The sequence below is a fragment of the Talpa europaea genome (assembly GCF_964194135.1).
Source record: "Talpa europaea genome assembly, chromosome: 7".
NCBI lineage: Eukaryota > Metazoa > Chordata > Mammalia > Eulipotyphla > Talpidae > Talpa > Talpa europaea.
Genome location: NC_140074.1, coordinates 62,566,128 through 62,584,378, shown reverse-complemented (window position 1 = coordinate 62,584,378; position 18,251 = coordinate 62,566,128). Strand labels below are relative to the sequence as shown.

General features: G+C 35.9%; 1 protein-coding gene across 1 annotated transcript in view; it reads left to right on the top strand.

The window, feature by feature from the left end:
• SHOC1 (shortage in chiasmata 1) overlaps positions 1–18,251 on the top strand; it is a gene marked incomplete at both ends in the record, with an annotated part of 74,530 nt that overhangs the window by 5,104 nt on the left and 51,175 nt on the right. The window contains 5 exons of the mRNA XM_084237338.1: positions 4,477–4,661; positions 13,249–13,411; positions 13,610–13,724; positions 15,663–15,813; positions 17,259–17,360. Coding sequence (XP_084093464.1) covers positions 4,477–4,661; positions 13,249–13,411; positions 13,610–13,724; positions 15,663–15,813; positions 17,259–17,360 — 716 coding nt within the window. The remainder of the gene's footprint in view (positions 1–4,476; positions 4,662–13,248; positions 13,412–13,609; positions 13,725–15,662; positions 15,814–17,258; positions 17,361–18,251) is intronic.

Below are 18,251 nucleotides of genomic sequence, written 5' to 3'. Positions count from 1 at the left end.
CAGGACGTCTCTGGTTTATAATTGTCTGTTTTTGCTTTGTTGTGTTTTGTACTGTTATTATTTTTTTACATTGATGTCTTATTTGGTTCCCCTATATTCCTGCTATAAGTGAAACCATCCAATATTTTTCTTTTTCCTTCTGGCTTATTTCACTGAGCATAATTCCTTCTAGCTCCATCCACATTGCTGCGAATGGCATGAGTTTGTCTTTTTTGATTGCTGAATAATATTCCATTGTATATATATACCACATCTTTGTGATCCAGTCATCTATTTTTGGGCATTTGGATTGTTTCCAGGCTTTATTGTAAATAGTGCTGCAATAAACATAGGTGTACAGGTGCTTGGCACATATCAAAAAAACAAGCAACAACAAATGTTGGCGAGGATGCGGTGAAAAAGGAACTCTCCTACATTGCTGGTGGGAGTGCAAACTGGTCCAGCCATTGTGGAAAGCTGTCTGGAGGTTCCTCAGTCTACTGAAAATAGAGCTACCATATGATCCAGGCAATTCCACTCCTAGGGATCTACCCAAAGGACACAAAAACAGTGATTCAAAAGAGCACCTGTTTTATCTTTTTAAATAGCTGAATAGTAGTCCATTGTGTATGTATACCATAATTTCTTTATCTAGAGGACTGTCAGTATGCATTTGGTTGATTCCATGACTTGGCTATTGTGAATAATACTGCTATGAAGATAGGAGAGCAAAGTCTTTTTGTATTTGTGTTATAGTCTTCAGACAATTACCTAGTAGTGGTATTGCTGGATCATATGATTTCTTTTTTTATTTATTTTTTTTTTGAAAAGTACCCATACTGTTTTCCATAGAGGTTGCACCAATTTACCAAAAGTAAATGAGTTCCTTTTTCTCCACACTCACCAACACTTGTTTCCAGTCTTTTTTATAAGACCATTCTCACAGAAGCCAGAGGATATCTCCTTGTGGTATCTTATAATAAGATATGTGATATAATAAGTGATGTTGAATGTTTTTTCATGTGCCTGCGTGCCTTCTTCAGAAGTGTCTATTTAGGTCTGTTGACATTTTTCAATTTAATTATTAGTTCTGTTGTTGAATTGTATAAATTCTTTATCTTGGAAATTAACCCCTTGTCTGGCATGTGATATGTAAATATTTTCTTTCAGTTCATGATTTGCCTTTCTGTTGTTGTCTTGGTTTCTTTTGCTGTACAAAAGCTTCGTAGTTTAATGTAGTCCAATTTGTTTATTTTTGCTTCTGTTTCCTTTGTGGTTGGAGATGGGTCCCCAAATGTTTCTGAGGTTGATATCTAGGAGTGTATTGCCTGTTTTCTTCTACGTATATTTTATAGTTTCAGGTCTTATATCCAAGTCTTTAATCCATTTAGAATTAATTTCTGTGCATGGAGTTAATGAAAAAATTTCATTTTTACATGTCCAAGTCTCTCAGTACTATTTGTTGAAGAGGCTTTCCTTTCTCCATTGTATAGTTTCCTCCTTTGTCATAGATTAACTCACCATGTTTGTGTGGGTTTATTTCTGGGCTTGCTGTTCTATTCGATTGGTATGTGTTTCTGTTTTTGTTTTGATACTGTACTGTTTTGATTACTATCTCTTTGTAGTTTGAAGTCAGGCAACATGATACCGCCACTCTTTTCTCTCAGGATTGCTTTGGCTAATCTAGGTCTTTTGGGGGTTGCCTACACATTTTAGAATTGTTCTGTTTTCTTGAAAAATATCTTTGGAATTTTGATAGATATTGCATTAAGTCTGTAAATTGCTTTAGGTAATATGGCCATCTTAAATATTTATTCTTTTAATCCATGAGCATGGAGTATTTCTCCATTTCTTCATATCTGTTATTTATTTTGACAGTAGATCCCTTCATTTATATCTTCAAAACTTTTCTTCTTTTATCTGATGAAAAATCTCAAATGTGAACTACAAAGGAAAGGTTAATAGAAGTGATTTATATTTTCTTGTTAATGTTCCCTCACACAAATTAACTGTTATCCATGCATTTGTATTGTAAAAGATCACAGAAACATAGCAAATATGGTATTATGCTTTTAATAAATAAACTTTCTGTAGAAAGTATCTATAGAATCTTTTATATTAAAAATGGCCCTTTTGTGTAGTATAAATGCAGGTTTAAGGCTGATTTTCTACCTTATTTTGAATTGTTATTTCAGTCATTTATCACATTTTTACTGGATATCATCCTGTGTGTTCAATACTAGCTATAAAAATGAATGACATATGGGCCTCCCCGGTGGTGCAGCGGTTGAGCGCTGGGTTGCCAAGCTGCCTGCAGCCTCTGCAGTGCCGGTTCAATCCCCGGCCACTGGGCGAGGGTCCCACATGGCACGCAGACCTCTCCTGCTGCCCGCTGCTCCCCTCAGCAGTGTACTTCGTCAGTCTGCCTGTTCTGTTCTCCGCTTTGGCTCTGGTGAATTCTCTCACCCTCCCGCATGCTTGTTACTGTACCCAATGCTTGTATAAATAAACAAATCTTTAAAAAAAAAAAAGAATGACATATAATTTCTACTCTCAAAGAATGCAAGAAAATGGGGACATAGAGATTTAGAAATAAATAATTATAACAGTGTGGGAAGTACAGTGTCAGAGATAGGAACATAGAAGATAATATGAAGAACAATTAATCTACATTGTTAATCTACACGCAATTTAGAGACATCATTGCAAATGTAAATAACTTAGTCTATTGCTTCACTTCATGCAAAGAATATTAATCAAACTCAGGAAGAATTTAGTCATTATTCACACATTCAAGTTTGAATAATTTAAGTTTTCCTTAGTTATACTTGAGAGAAACAAGTAGCCAACTAAAATGTGCCCTTAAAAGGAAGAGGTATGTTTTTCTTCTTTACTTTCCTTCTCCTGATGCTGCAGTACAGATGTAATGACTTGCTCCAGCAACCATTTTGAACTGTTCTGACCAACTAAACCCAGGAATGGCAGAGTGGAACAAAAGGAATTTCTGTGCCTGACAAATTATCAGAGCTTTTAACCTCCAGATTTTTTATGTGTGTTTAAGCCATTATTAATTTCTGTTTAGAGTCATGCAGTACAATTTAATTTTTTTATAGACTTTGTTTTTTAGAGAAATTTTAGTTCACAGCAAAATTGAGCAGAAGGTACAGAGACTCCACACTGAAATTTTATTTTAAATAATTCAGGAACTACAGTTTTATTGACCAGCACTATCTAGATTTCCTCAATCTTGATATTTCTTTCTTTTTCATTTCTGTTTCTTGTTCCTATTTTTTGTTACTCCTTAATATTGATTTTAAGACCTCAGTTCTTTTACTACTTTGTTAGTGTGCTATGTTTTAATATTTATGGACACTTTTGCCATATGTTTCTAAAAATCTTATTTCTGCAAAATTGCACACTAAAACTAACAGTGCATAAATTAGCTCTTATAGTCGAAACTATGCAACTTGCAACAGAATACTAACAACAAAAAACTATTCTAATGTTTTCAAAACCACCAGCATCGGTTAAATTCCTAATAAGTAAATACATATTAGAGTAAATATAGCACTTTCAAAAAATGAAGATAGCTTGATGGATTGGCTAAAGTGGGGGTCAAAGCAATTGAATTACGGAGGCTAGGATAAATGGGAAAAGATTAGGGAGAACATTTAGTAAGCTTCCTAGCTTCTAGAACAGAACACATGGCCAAATAGAACAAGACAAAGAACATGTAATAGTGTTCTCTGCTCTTCTGTCATGCTGCATTCAGGTGAATGTAGGATATTGCACACACATTTATTTCCTACTTCTAACAACTATGTGAGGTGAACGTTACTATCCCAATATTGCATGTAAGAAACTAAGGCTCAGATTAAGTAATTTACAATGATCACTCAACTAGTGAATTGTTGGAACTGAAATTCATACCACCAGAATTTTTGTCTGGTTTGATTTATATAACAGCTTTATTGAGATGTAATTCATATGCATATAATTCAACCATTTTTAATGTTCAATGTAATGGTTTTTAGAATGTTCAGAGTTGTACAGCCATCACCACATTCAATTTTAGAGCATTTCTATCAACACAGAAGAAAATACTATACCTATTAGCAGCCACTTCCCATTCTTTCCCCTCTCTTTCTGATAGACAACCATTAGTTTATTTCTGCCTCTTTAGATTTACCTGGACTAAAGATTTAAAATTCTAAAAATTCCAAAGATATTTTTCAATCTAAAAGATGACTTTTAGATTTACTGAAATTCTGCACCCAATTCCAGCATGTGGGGCTGAAGTTTTCCCACAACAATAAGCAAGACTCTGACACCAGCAGGATGTCATAATTTTTTAATTTCTCCTTGAGTGATGGCACTATGGGTAATTTTTCTCACTCTGTTGGAATTTTGTAATTTTTCTACAATGAACATGTACGATATGTTAATGAAAATGTTTTACAATAGTACATATATAAAATCTGTATTTTTATATTATAGAAAAACAGGCACAGAAATGGCGACCTATATTAACTGTGACTTTGAGGAAATTGTTCCAAGTTCAAACCCAAACTCCCAAACTGAAGTAGAGGAAGCCAGCATGTACACCCATAAGGACTACAGTGAAGTATTTACACTTGTCAGCTGTTTAGAAAAATGTCCAACACTTCAAGCACAGAACCAAGGTAAAATATTTGTGATTTCCCTTGTTATTCAACATTTCTTACTGATAGATACATTTTCATTTCAGTGAGATTTTTCTTTTAATTGGTTGAAGTTTTTGTTTTATTAAAAATATTCTTGGGCCTTCCCTGATGGTGCAGGCGGTTGAGTGCAGTGCTGTGAAGTTGTCCACAGCATCTGCAGCGCCAGTTCAACCCCAGCCGGCCAGCAAGAATCCTACATGGGGTGGCAGACCTCTCCTATCTCGCCCGCTGCCCCCCTCAGCAGTGTATTTCAGTCATTCTGCCTGTTCTGTTCCCTGCTCTGTCTCTGGTGAATCCTCTCCCACTCCTGCGCATCTGGCCTGTACCCCGGTTCATGTATTCATGAATAAATAAATCTTTAAAAATATATATATATTCTTTGACAAAATTATAATTCTAAGCTTTATTTACCTCATTAAGGAAACACTTTTTCTTTCATATAATCCCCTTTTGCAATTTAGATTGTTTTAGGGGGGGCTTAAGTATACTGGGCTTCAAAATAGCTTCAGGGACTTGATCATAGGGTACTCACAACATATTGCTACAATGATATTAGCATCTGGGTACAGATCTGATAACATGTCTATCTGATGTTACATTAAATTATGGTTATATTTGGGCCTCCCCGGTGGCGCAGCGGTTGAGCGCTGGGTTGCGAAGCTGCCCGCGGCCTCTGCAGCGCCGGTTCGATCCCCGGCTGCTCCCCGGCCACCGGAGGAGGATCCCACATGGCGCGCAGACCTCTCCTGCCACCCGCTGCTCCCCTCAGCGGTGTACTTCAGTCCTTCTGCCTGCTCTGCTCCCCACTCTGGCTCTGGTGAATTCTCTCACCCTCCCGCGCTTCTGACTGTACCCAGTGCATGTATAAACAAAACAAACAAATTAAATAAATAAATAAATAAAAACATGCCTCTATAAAAAAAAAAAACTAAATTATGGTTATATTTTATTTTCTAAAATGTGCCAGGTATTTTCAGTCTCATCTAGTTTATGTGAAGCTATAATTGAAAGTAGAAATGGAATATTGCAATGTTGGGTCAGGAAATTCATTTTTTATGGTTTTTACAATTTGTTTATTATTTAATAATAATTAAAAGTATATTTTGTCCAAACTTTGTTTCAAATTTCTCACCTTTTTAGAGGGTACTGAATTCTCTCAATAGTATAAAAACTCGATTAGAACTACCTCTTTTATATGTATAATAATGTATTCCTTTTTTAAATTAAAGAAGTTAAGTTTCTTTCATATAATTGCTACCATAATTTAAGATATGCTATAGTTTGAGCGTGAAAAATAATTTGCCTTTTTTACTGCTATTTTTATGTAGATATGTAAATTGTGTATAAGATTTTTAGTATTGATATATAGGTATGATGATAAATAGAGAACTAAATCCCTCATAGTTTGAGATGTAGAGGGGAGGAAGAGGAAGAGGAGAAGGAGGAGTGAGAGAGAGACTGAGACAGAGACAGAGACAGTGACTGAACTTGAGAGTATGATATACAGTAGGAAGAGCTTGAATTAGGAGTCAGATTTGATCATAGTCCAAATCTATTCTTAAAAGTGGTACAATTTTGTGAAAGTTATTAAATTTACTTCTTATTTCTTGTCAAAAATTTTGCTTGGACTAGCTTATGTATGTATGCACGTAAAGAGGTTATCTGTAAAAAAACATGTCATCCAAACATTACTATCACTATTAATATTTCATACTGCAAACTACTATTGGCAAATTTCATAATATTTATCATCAGCTAGCATCAGAAGCTTCTTTACTATATGTTGCTGATGAAAATATGCTTGAATTTCCCAAATATATATGAATTGTCTATCTCTTTTATTTCCTTAAGGAGCTTGTCATTCTACTTCACTTTATAAATTTAGATTTGCAATTTCATGTCCTTTCTTAGCAGTTACATTGATTGCTACCAGATTTGTAGATACTACGATTTCACTGTCTAAATCAAAAGGGACATATTATGCTTTGAAGTTCAATTGATGTGATACTATAAATTTGCTTTGTTTCATAAGAATATAATTACTATGTCATAAGTTAATTTCAAATGTTTATTTCCTTTTATTGTTGATTCATTGACATGTACTAATTTTTCTATAATATTCACATTATTTATCAATAAATATAATCATTTTGTGAAGATATTTTCAGATATAGAAGTAAATGCAAATGTAGCTCAAATAAAATTTTATTATATTTAAAGTATACAACATATCCATCACTTCATGTATTTATCTTTTTTTAAGTACTTCTTCCTCTCTTAGCAAATTTCATTTATACCCTGCAGTATTATCAACTGTAGTTACCATGTTATACATTTATTCCTCAGACTTCACTTTTTTTTTTAAAGATTTATTTATTTATTTATACAAGTACTGGGTACAGTCAGAAGTGCGGAAGGGTGAGAGAATTCACCAGAGCCAGAGCGGGGAACAGAACAGGCAGACCGACGAAATACACTGCTGAGGGGAGCAGTGGGCGGCAAGAGAGGTCTGCATACCAAGTAGGACCCTCGCCCAGCGGCTGGGGATCGAACCAGTGCTGCAAAGGCTATGGGCAGCTTTGCAGCCCAGCCCTCAACTGCTGCACCACCAGGGGAGGCCCAGACTTCACTTTTTAACTGGAAGTTTTACCAGCCCTTTACCAACCTTTCCTAGTTCCCTCATATCCCAACACCAGTCCCTGACAGCCATTCTACTTGCTATTTCCTTGAGTTTCACTTTTTTCATTTTAAGATTTCATAAAAAAAGATTTCATAAACAAATGATACTGCACAGTGTTTCTTGTACTCTGTCTGTCTTGTTTCACTTAGCATAATGCCTTCCAGGTTCAGCCATATCACAAATGGGTGTTCTTTTTTTTTTTTTTTTTTAAGATTTATTTATTTATGCATATAAGAGCTGGGGGCTGTAAGACAGAGGTGTGAGGGAGCAGAGAGGGTGGTGAGAGGATTCACCAGAGATAGAGTGGGGAGCAGAACAGGCAGATCTACTGAAATACACTGCTGAGGGAAGCAGCTGGCAGCTCCTTGGCCAGGATCGAACTTGAGCTGCAGTGGCTGTGAATTGCTTCATAGTGCTGAGACTTAACCTACTGCACCACCAGGGAGGCCCTGGGTGTTCTTTTTTAAGGCTGAACAATATCCTTGTTGTGTATGTGTCATCTTTATTTATCCATTAATCTGTCAATAGACATTTAGTTCTTCTCATACCTTGGCTATTGTGAAAATGCTGTAGTGAACATGGGAGGGTAGATAGTTCAAGACAGTGATTTTATTGGCCATCTGTTTCTTACTTTACAGCATTTATATCTTTTTTTGTCTTTCTATGCTAACTAGGACGTTAAGTTATCATTCAGTAAAAGTAGTAATAATTGCCATTCTTGTTCTCAACAATAGAAGAAATACTTTAATGTCTTACCATTAAAAATTACGTACTCTTTCACCCCCTTTTCTTCCCTTCCTACCCCTGTATACCTCAGATCTCTGGTCAGCTTTCAAGGGTTGATTTTAATGTTTGTTTTTGTCTAACCATTTGTTTGACTTTTCTGTAATCCACATATACGTGACAGCATCTGGTATTTTCTTTCTCCTCTGGTTTATTCACTTAGCATAATACCTTCCAGCTCCATCCATGCAGCTGTGTGGTTGTTTAAAAGTGAGAATAAAAAGCATTTATTTCCAGGGCTTTCCCTGGTGGCACAGGCACTTGAGTGCAGTGTTGTGAAGCTGTCTGCAGGCTCTACAGTGCCTGTTCAATCCCGGCTGGCTGGCGCGGGTCCCACATGGCGCAGCAGACCTCTCCTGTCTCACCCGCTGCTCCCCTCAGCAGTGTATTTCCTCAGTCTGCCTGTACTGTTCCCTGCTGTGTCTCTGGTGAATCCTCTCACCGTCCCGCGAATCTGGCCTGTACCCCAGTTCTTGAATGAATGAATGAATGGATAAATAAATAAATAAATCTTTTTAAAAAAGATAAATATCACAGTGAACCCTCAAAATTCCATTTAAAAAAGGCATTTATTTCCAAATGTTTTGGCAATTGTCCCAGTATTATTTCCTTTCCCCATTGATTAGATTTTTTTTTTTTCCTTTAGAGGCATGTATTTATTTATTTATTTGTTTTGTTTGTTTATTTATACACGCACTGGGTACAGTCAGAAGCACGGGAGGGTGAGAGAATTCACCAGAGTCAGAGCGGAGAGCAGAGCAGGCAGACTGACAAAGTACACTGCTGAGGGGAGCAGCGGGCGGCAGGAGAGGTCTGTGCGCCATGTGGGACCCTCCTCCGGTGGCAGGGGAGCAGCCGGGGATCGAACCGGAGCCACAGAGGCTGTGGGCAGCTTCGCAACCCAGCGCTCAACCGCTGCGCCACCGGGGAGGCCCTCCCCATTGATTAGAAATGCCACTTTGGGCCTCCCCTGGTGGCACAGGCAGTTGAGCACAGTGCTGTGAAGCTGCCCGCAGCCTTTGCAGCGCCAGTTCGATCCCAGCCGGCCCGTGAGTGTCCCACATGGCACAGCAGACCTCTCCTGTTGCGCCCACTGCTCCCCTCAGCAGTGTATTTCGTCAGTCTGCCTGTTCTGTTTCCCACTTGGCCTCTGGTGAATCCTCTCACCCTCCGGCAAGTCTGGCCTGTACCCCAGTTCTTGTATAAATAAATACATAAATCTTTAAAAAAAAAAAAAAAGAAAGAAATGTCACTTATATCATCTGCCAAATCCTTGTTCGCATTAGAGTTTATTTGTGAATATTTATTTTCTACTGATTTGTCTATTGTGTCAGTATTTTATAATTTTAAGTATTTAATAAATACAACATGTTTTAATCATCTTTTTTGTTATTTTTTTTCTTTTCTCATATCTATTCTTCCATTCTTCCAGACTTACTTTGTAATCAGTTTTTTTAAGTTCTGTAACATCTTTTGAGAAATTGAGATGTTATTTGGATCTTTTAACTTTTTTCCCCATGGTCTTTCTAGCGAAGAAAATGTTTTATCTTGCCTTTTAAGTTTTTTTAATGATCCCCATTAAAGTTTATGGTTTCTTCCATATATTTTCTGCACATTTTTGTTATGTTTATTCCTTGATAGTTGGTTATGTATGATTTTTTATTAACTTTTGATTAGGTTTTTATGTATATTTGAAAACCACTGATCGTACGTTTTCTATCAAACACTTCAGTGAACTACTTCATTTTTCATTTAGTTATCATGGGTTCTGTAGGTAGACCAAAAAAGTATCTTCTGCAAAGAAAAAGACTTGCTTCTTTCCTATAAATAAACCTCTTTTTTCTGCTTCTTGTAGAGACTAGACAAAATTTTGTTTCCTCAGGACAATTTAACAATGTTCTACAATAAAGGGAAACAGTGTTCTCATATTTGTATTATAATAGCTGTATTAAAGTAAGACCCCCAGGGAATAAGACATACAAGAAAAGAATGTAAGAGACAGACATAGACAATAAGAATGTAAGAAAGTAGCTCCCTCAGTAAAAGAATCTGTAAAGATTATTATTGCTTATGGTGTAATGCTGCCCTCAAGTGGTTCCAATCAGAAAAGGAGAGTTTTGAAACAAAACCTCCTAACTGATAACTGGCTGTCCCTGTTCCCAGAAACACTAGGAGGAGCCTAGAGGAAGCGAATTCTAGAGGGTCTGTGTTTGGAAGTGGAAGTTAAGACAGAGATATATGCTATTGCTGTTTGGGTTTTTACTATTAATTTAATTAGTATTTGCACAATAGAGGTATGAATGGACCATCTTCAAATTCTAGTCTCAGATAAGCTCTGCTTTGACATGAAATTGACTAGTTTTCTTTGGTGCCAAATTTGTCATGGGAATCTCGTGACCTCAAGAGTATCAGGAACTCAACAGGTTCAGATAAACAATCTTTCAGGAGGCTGCTCTGTAGGTTCTCCCTTGGCATTTCATGTTAGCACCAGGCAAAGGGATATTCCCCAGCTGCCTGCTTTATAACAACTTTGTTTTTAAGTACAAGTGTATCAGTGGTATGGTTGGTCATGAAAGACATCACACCATGCTATCCCTTTCATGTCAGGCCACTGCCCAGAACAGTGTGGCTTTTGCTTTTGGGAATTTGACTTTCTGAGTAGTGCTTCATATGAATTTAAATTTTCTTTTCCTCTCAGGAGCTTATTGAAAAATGGGGGTCAGTTATATATTTCCTCTTTTAGCTCAGAAACATAGCATTGACACAACTGAGATCCAAAAGTAATCCAAACATGGTCAACATGGTAGTGTGGGGTACAGAGGAGCAATAATTCCAACAATTATCTGTTTGGCAATAGTGATTCCTGATACATAAAATATATCACCCTTCTCAAGTAGATACTTTGCTTTAGAACTTTCATTGTAATTAATTTTATAACAACCATTTTGAATAACTTTACAGTGGTAGAATTAGAGTTGGTCTCATTTTGTAGGCTTTGTAGACCAACTTCATTCTTACATGTCATTGTCTCTGAGGAGACCTGAAGAGTTTCCCTTTTGGCTAGAACCATCACCTTCCCATAAGTTGCTGGCATAACCAACACAAAGGGGAAAAAGAGAAAACCGTACCATATGTTCTCTAGGCCTTTGGGGAAATATGGAATTGTTCCTTTGGTTACATGCATGCAAACCTATAAACAAGGGGATAGGCATTGTTCAAAAAAGAAGGCCCCACAAATTTTAACATGGCAAAACTGGAGGAGTCAATAATATTGCCCAGCATGCAGGAAGTAAAAGGCAAAATTCTTTTTTTCATTTTTATTTATTTTTTCATGTATTTTTTATTTTAACATTTATCCTTTTTTTTTACCTTTTTTTTAGAAAATATTTGCTTCCCCTCACCCCCTCAGATTGAGTCCCCATAGAATTTCCTTCCCCAAGGCACCCATGCACCATCACCACAGTCCCCTGTGCTCCTTCCTCCCTCCCTCTCAGCCCTCTCCCTCTTCCTCCTTTGCAGGATGTCTCTGGTTTATAATTGTCTGTTTTGCTTTGTTGTGTTTTGTACTGTTATTATTTTTTTACACTGATGTCTTATTTGGTTCTCCTATATTCCTGTTATAAGTGAAACCATCCAATGCTTTTATTTTTCCTTCTGGCTTATTTCACTGAGCATAATTCCTTCTAGCTCCATCCACATTGCTGCAAATGGCATGAGTTTATCTTTTTTGATTGCTGAATAATATTCCATTGTGTATATGTACCTCATCGTCTTGATCCAGTCATCTATTTTTGGGCATTTGGGTTGTTTCCAGGTTTTACCTATTGCAAATAGTGCTGTAATAAACATAGGTGTACAGGTGCTCTTTTGAATCACTGTTTCTGTGTCCTTTGGGTAGATCCCTAGTAGTGGAATTGCCGGATCGTATGGTAGCTCCATTTTTAGCAGGTTGAGGAACCTTTCCTCAGTGGTTGGACCAATTTGCACTCCCGCCAGTAATGTAGGAGAGTTCCTTTTTCACCACATCCTCGCCAACATTTTTTGTTGCTTCTTTTTTTGATATGTGCCATTCTTACTGGTGTAAGGTGGTATCTCAGTGTGGTTTTGATTTGCATTTCCCTGATGATAAGGGATGTTGAACATTTTTTCATATGCCTGTTGGCCATTTGCATTTCCTCTTTGGAGAAATGTCTTTTGAGTTCTCTGCCCATTTCTTGACTGGATTGTTTATTTTGTTTTTGTTGAACCCTGTGAGTTCTTTGTATATCTTTGTGATCAGTCCCTTATTAGTTGGATGGAGTGCAAAGATTTTTTCCCAATCAGTGGGGTGTCTCTCTGTTTTGGTTAATGTGTCTTTGGCTGTACAGAAGCTTTTCAGTTTAATGTAATCCCAGGTGTTTATCTTAGGCAAGATTCTTGACAGGATAATAAATGTTATTGAACATATGAAGCACTCTTGCAGCCAAGATAGCTTCCTGAAACACGTGAAGGAAAATGATCAGGAAACAAAAGGAAGCCAAAAGGAAATATTCTTGGGTTCAATTGGAGCACCTGCCTACTCTACCTAGGGAAGTGCACTTCGTGTGTGCTTCTATCCCAATGTATGGGAACCTGAGCTACTGGAACCCATTCTCTATAAATTGATGCCATAAAAGATGTGGAAAAAATATATAAATTTCCAGACTATTTTATAAAAAATTGTAAAATAACACAGGGGAGAAAATACGAGGGTCAGTGTAAGTTAAATGCTTTTGTTTTTCAGTTTTGTTTAGGCTACCCCTGGCTACTTTGAAGCCAGTGGTAGTCCACGAAATATTTTCCTCCATTGATTAAACTAATCTTTGTTGAAAAAAGTGAGCCACTACAATTCTTTCTGGATATTTGGTTACTACTCAGTATACGAAATAATACTAAAATTTATTAAACTTTTACTTATGGACCAGTGCATGTTTTATTTATATGTATAGTACAATAAAGAACTAAGGAATTAAAAATGAGTTAAAACACCCACTCTATTTAATGGTTGACTACAAAAGCTATCTAGATCCCTTTGTAATCTTTTAGTTTCATTCTTATTTTTTTATATTTTTTATTTCTTTTCAGATTTTTCTATTGATGATGAAGAAATTATTTTTGTAAATAACTCAGCCTGTAAAAATCAGCTACCAACTTTGCATACTTTGTTGAGTAGACTAAAAGTATTTTTGGTAAAAGATCCCCTTTTAGATTTCAAAGGACAAATCTTCAAAGAAGCTGATTTTTCCAGGTATTTAATGCCCAATATTATAAATATTTTTAAGAGGAGATGTTCTTTACTTGTACACAAGTCCAGATGTTATCAGTAATAATATTTTATTATTGCTCTACCTCAACTCTTATTGTATTATGTATTTTGATTGGCTACATTTAGTGTGTATCTTGCTGTTAGTATAGACTAATTTAGTCTTCTGTTTTTTTAATTAAGGGAATGTTTCGATTTTCAAGGAGATTGGAAAGATTTTGTAACAGAAGATTTTTACATGGACAAAGAAAACTTCTGTGTGGAGAAGCTTGAAGACACAGTAGGCTTAAATGAAGCTGTAATACTTGTTTTCAGTAATATTTTTATGAAAGTCAGCAAAGCATTCTTTGATAACTTTTAGTAATATATGTTGACCACCTACCCATTGTCAAGTTTAAAAGACTTGATAATGAGTTGATTGTGTCAATTAAGGAGTCAGATTTCTTTCTAAGATAGTGGTTCTAAATATTGGCTACACAAAATTACTTGGAGAGTTGTAATAAAATACTGAAGCCTGGAGCTTTCCCAGCTGTATTCTGATTTAATTGGTCTGGTGTGAAGCCCAGGTATAGGGAAATTTAAAACCTCTCCCAGTGATTTTAACCAATATAGCTAGTCTGGACACTAAGTAGTCATGTTCTACATAAAAAATTAGGGACTGGAGCTAGAAATGTTGGTTTGTGAGTTACATACAAAACAAATTATTACTTGTACTTTAACAAAATTGATCTCATTGAAGGAGTAAGACTAAAATTAATCTGAGATTGCATTTTAGGTCTGCCAGTGGTTAATAAGGAAGATAGCGTCTTTGCATATTAAAGGTCAAACTTGTCAACAGCTGACCTTCTTTTCTAGCTTTCAGTTCCAATTACACACAAAATTGATAGTATATTTTAATATATAAAGTATTCTAGCAGTTAATTTTTTGCTATATAACGAACTCAAAAATCAAGGCCTGTAAAGAGTGATGCATTTTAAAGTTACTTAAAATTATTTTAAAGGTTTATTTATTTATGCATACAAAAACTGGGTACAGGCCAGAGGTGCGGGGGGGGGGGGGGGTAGGGGTGGGAGGGGAGGGATGAGAGGATTCACCAGAAACAGTGGGGAGCAGAACAGGCAGATTTACTGAAATACACTGCTAAAGGGAGCAGTGGGCAAGACAGGAGAGGTTTGCTGCGCCACGTTGGTTAGCTGCCTGGCTGGAGATCGAACTAGTACAGCAGTGGCTATAGATAGTTTCATAATGCTGCGACTTAACCCCTTGCGCCACCAGGGAGGCTCACTTTAAAATTTTTTTTAAGACAACTCAAGATGTTTTATATGCAGGGCTTTTCTTATAATATGTATGTACAATGCTCTTAAGGCATTTAAAGTGTTTCCTTATAATTAACCATTTTAACACTCATAGAAAATGTATTTATTCACCTATTAGTCCCTTTAATCCCTTCTCTCCCCCATTAACTGTGAGGGTTAGGCACATAGTCTCACTTGTTAAAAAATTCATTTCTATAGGAATGAAAGAGAAACAAATTCCATGGAGTGCAATAAATAGCCATTCTTTTTCATCTGTCTTCTTCATTTCTCTCCGTTCACCAACTCTTATCTGCTGCTCTGATTGTTTTAAACTTAGAAATTTCAAAATTATTGTTAACCCAAAAGAAGGTTTTTCTGCACTAAGGGATATTGCATATCATAAATATAACCAGTGACCATAAAGGATATTACTCAAAGAGAAGATTGCTTGTAATGTAATATATTTTTGGCTGCTATTGCTTCCTTTTTTTAAGAGTATGCATGGCATCAATATTTTTGAGTGTGGATTTACTTTAAAATTTGGTACACAATTAAGAAAATATATACAGGGCCTCCCCGGTGGCGCAGCTGTTGAGCGCTGGGTTGCGAAGCTGCCCGCGGCCTCTGCGACGCCGGTTCGATCCCCGGCTGCTCCCCGGCCACCGGAGGAGGATCCCACATGGCGCGCAGACCTCTCCTGCCACCCGCTGCTCCCCTCAGCAGTGTACTTCAGTCCTTCTGCCTGCTCTGCTCCCCACTCTGGCTCTGGTGAATTCTCTCACCCTCCCGCGCTTCTGACTGTACCCAGTGCATGTATAAACAAAACAAACAAACAAATATAATAAATAAATAAAAAAACATGCCTCTATTTAAAAAAATATATATACATTTACAAATTCAGAAACATTTCTTTTGAACCTTGTTTTGCCTATTTTTTCAGCCATCACTTTTGCTTGAATGTGAATTCTTAATACCCACAAGCCCCAAACAAGAAACTAATATTCCTTCACTGTCAGAGCTGAAGGAATCATTAAACTTAATGCCAGAAATAATAAGTTATGAAGATGAAAATGAAAAACTTTTCAAAAGAGGTAAGAAATAATTAAAAAATCTGTGACTTATAAAAATTATTTATTATAACATGTATAAAAATGCTTGCTCCTTAATCTTTTTTTCTGAACTTTCAGATTTGCGTTCTGCAGATTACATTGTACATGTCATGACAATGATGACGTTCTTCTCATTGTCTCTTAATGCATTTGCAAGTTTAGAATGTCTCTGAGGTTAATCTAACCATTTTAAGATGCTTAAACAGATAAAGTTTTAGCACCTATGACTGTATTAATTTTTTAAGAACTGTTTTCTTGTATACTAGCAACTTCCATGCTGACTTTAGTTAGGTATGGAGATGGTCAGAGTAATGTGATGATTCATGGAATCAGATGACTTGGAGAGTTATAACCTAGAATTTACATGCTTTTATCTCAGTTAGACTTAGTAAATATTTTTTAATGACAACTTGAGCCAAATATTTGACTTTACCTTTATAAGTTCCAGTTGAAATGGACAAAGATAATATTAAGGGAGGAGTGAAGGGAGATTTGTGATATACATTGAGAACAGGGGTATTTGCCATCAGTGAGCCACAGACTTGAAGGAATTCTTGCAGATGAGGCTAAATCAGGTGACTCATTGATTACCCTACAAATCAAAGCAGCAAGTGGAGCAAATTCACACCAGAACTTCAAAATATAGCAGAGCTTAAAACTACAGGGTGGAAGAATACACAAACACTAATTTGAAGGGTTATGTGTGGTCCTAGGTTCATTGCAGCACTCTTTAAATAACTAAAGTATGGAAACAACCTAAGTGCCCAGGCACAGATGAATAAATTAAGAAGATGTGGTATATATACACAATGGAATACTACTCAGTTAAGAAAAAGATGAAATCTTACCGCTTGTGACAACACAGCTGGAAGTAAAGGAGATTATGCTAAGTGAAATAAGTCAGAAAGGGGAAGACAAATACTGGATGATTTTATCATGTGAAATATAAATCAACAAAACAAAGGAACTAAAAACTAAACCAAACAAATCCTAGAAAGCTGACTGTAGAATTGAGGCTACTTGTGGAAGAAGGTATGGAGGAAGCAAAGGGAAGAGGAGGCCTAATGGATTGAGGTAGAGGATTATGGGGGCCTTAGTGGTGGGTGCTATGTAGTAACATGTATCTGAAGAGGTGTGAACCTGTACCTCTGAATCATACAGTGTTGTTAACCAGTGTTACCTCAATTTAAAAATTACTCAATTTAAAAAAATGTGAAAAAACTTTTTTTTTAAATTGGAGAATAGCTCATAGGCTACCTTGTTAGTAGAACATAAAACTGTGAGTAATATTGAAAAGGATAAGTGACTTTAATGAATGACTAGTTTCTATACCTCCAGCCTTCACATTGTCAGAGAGGAATGAACAAAATTACGAGAAAATAATATAATAGCACTTTTACTGAGAGTGTATTTCCTTTTCTTTTCAGATATCACTACCAAACAGGGAATTGACATTGAGGATATAAAATGCAACTCCACAGAGATTTTGGCCATTCAAAGTCAGCGTGAGCCAGAATGTAACAAATTAGGTAAAAATTTTGAATAAATCATTTATTTTACCAGGGATTACTTGTATATGATATAAAATTCCAATATATTTGCATTTAAAGTCTATTATAAAGCAGTTTTTTCATCTTTAAAATTTGATTTTTGCAATATATGTTGTTTTTTTCTCTTATCTATACTTTGTGTTTTTTTGTTATCATTAAGTTAACCTGCTAGCATCAAAGCTGAATAGTATCTAGAAGGGAAGGTACAAAGACTGAGAAGAGGATTGGAGGAAATAGCATTAATGTTAAAATGCTGACATTTGGTATACTTCAGTAAATTTAACTTTTTAAGACTCCAAATCAAGCCTGTCATTATGGTTAATATTACTGGCCTGTGAAATTGGGAATCTTAAGAATCGTCTTTTGTGCCAGTGTAATGCCAAATTGTGTTGTTTCTTACTATGTTAATGATTGTTATTTAGTAATATATATAATTAAATCACATTAATCATGTATTATGAAAGTGATAGAAACCACTGGATACTCATGAATAAATGAGGATCAGATTGTGTAGTCCACTCTATAGACATATAAGTCTGTGTTAGGCCACCTAGATTCCATACTTACCAAGGTGAAGAATTACTCTCCATTAATACTATTTGCTAAATATTACTATTACTTAATATAGAGATAAAAATAACTATTTCCTAAGTACTAATAATATAAGCTATCAAAGTTAAAACACTATTATATATAAAGTTTTAGATTTTTATCTTGTAGTCTATAATCTTTAGATGTCAATGTATTTTTTAAAAATCACTATTACAGTTGAAATACTGTGTTATCTGTATAATTCCTTATATAGAGGAAAAATTTAAGCTGTTATTTTGCATTTTTAATAACCCAAATTTCTTACTGAAAATTTTTATT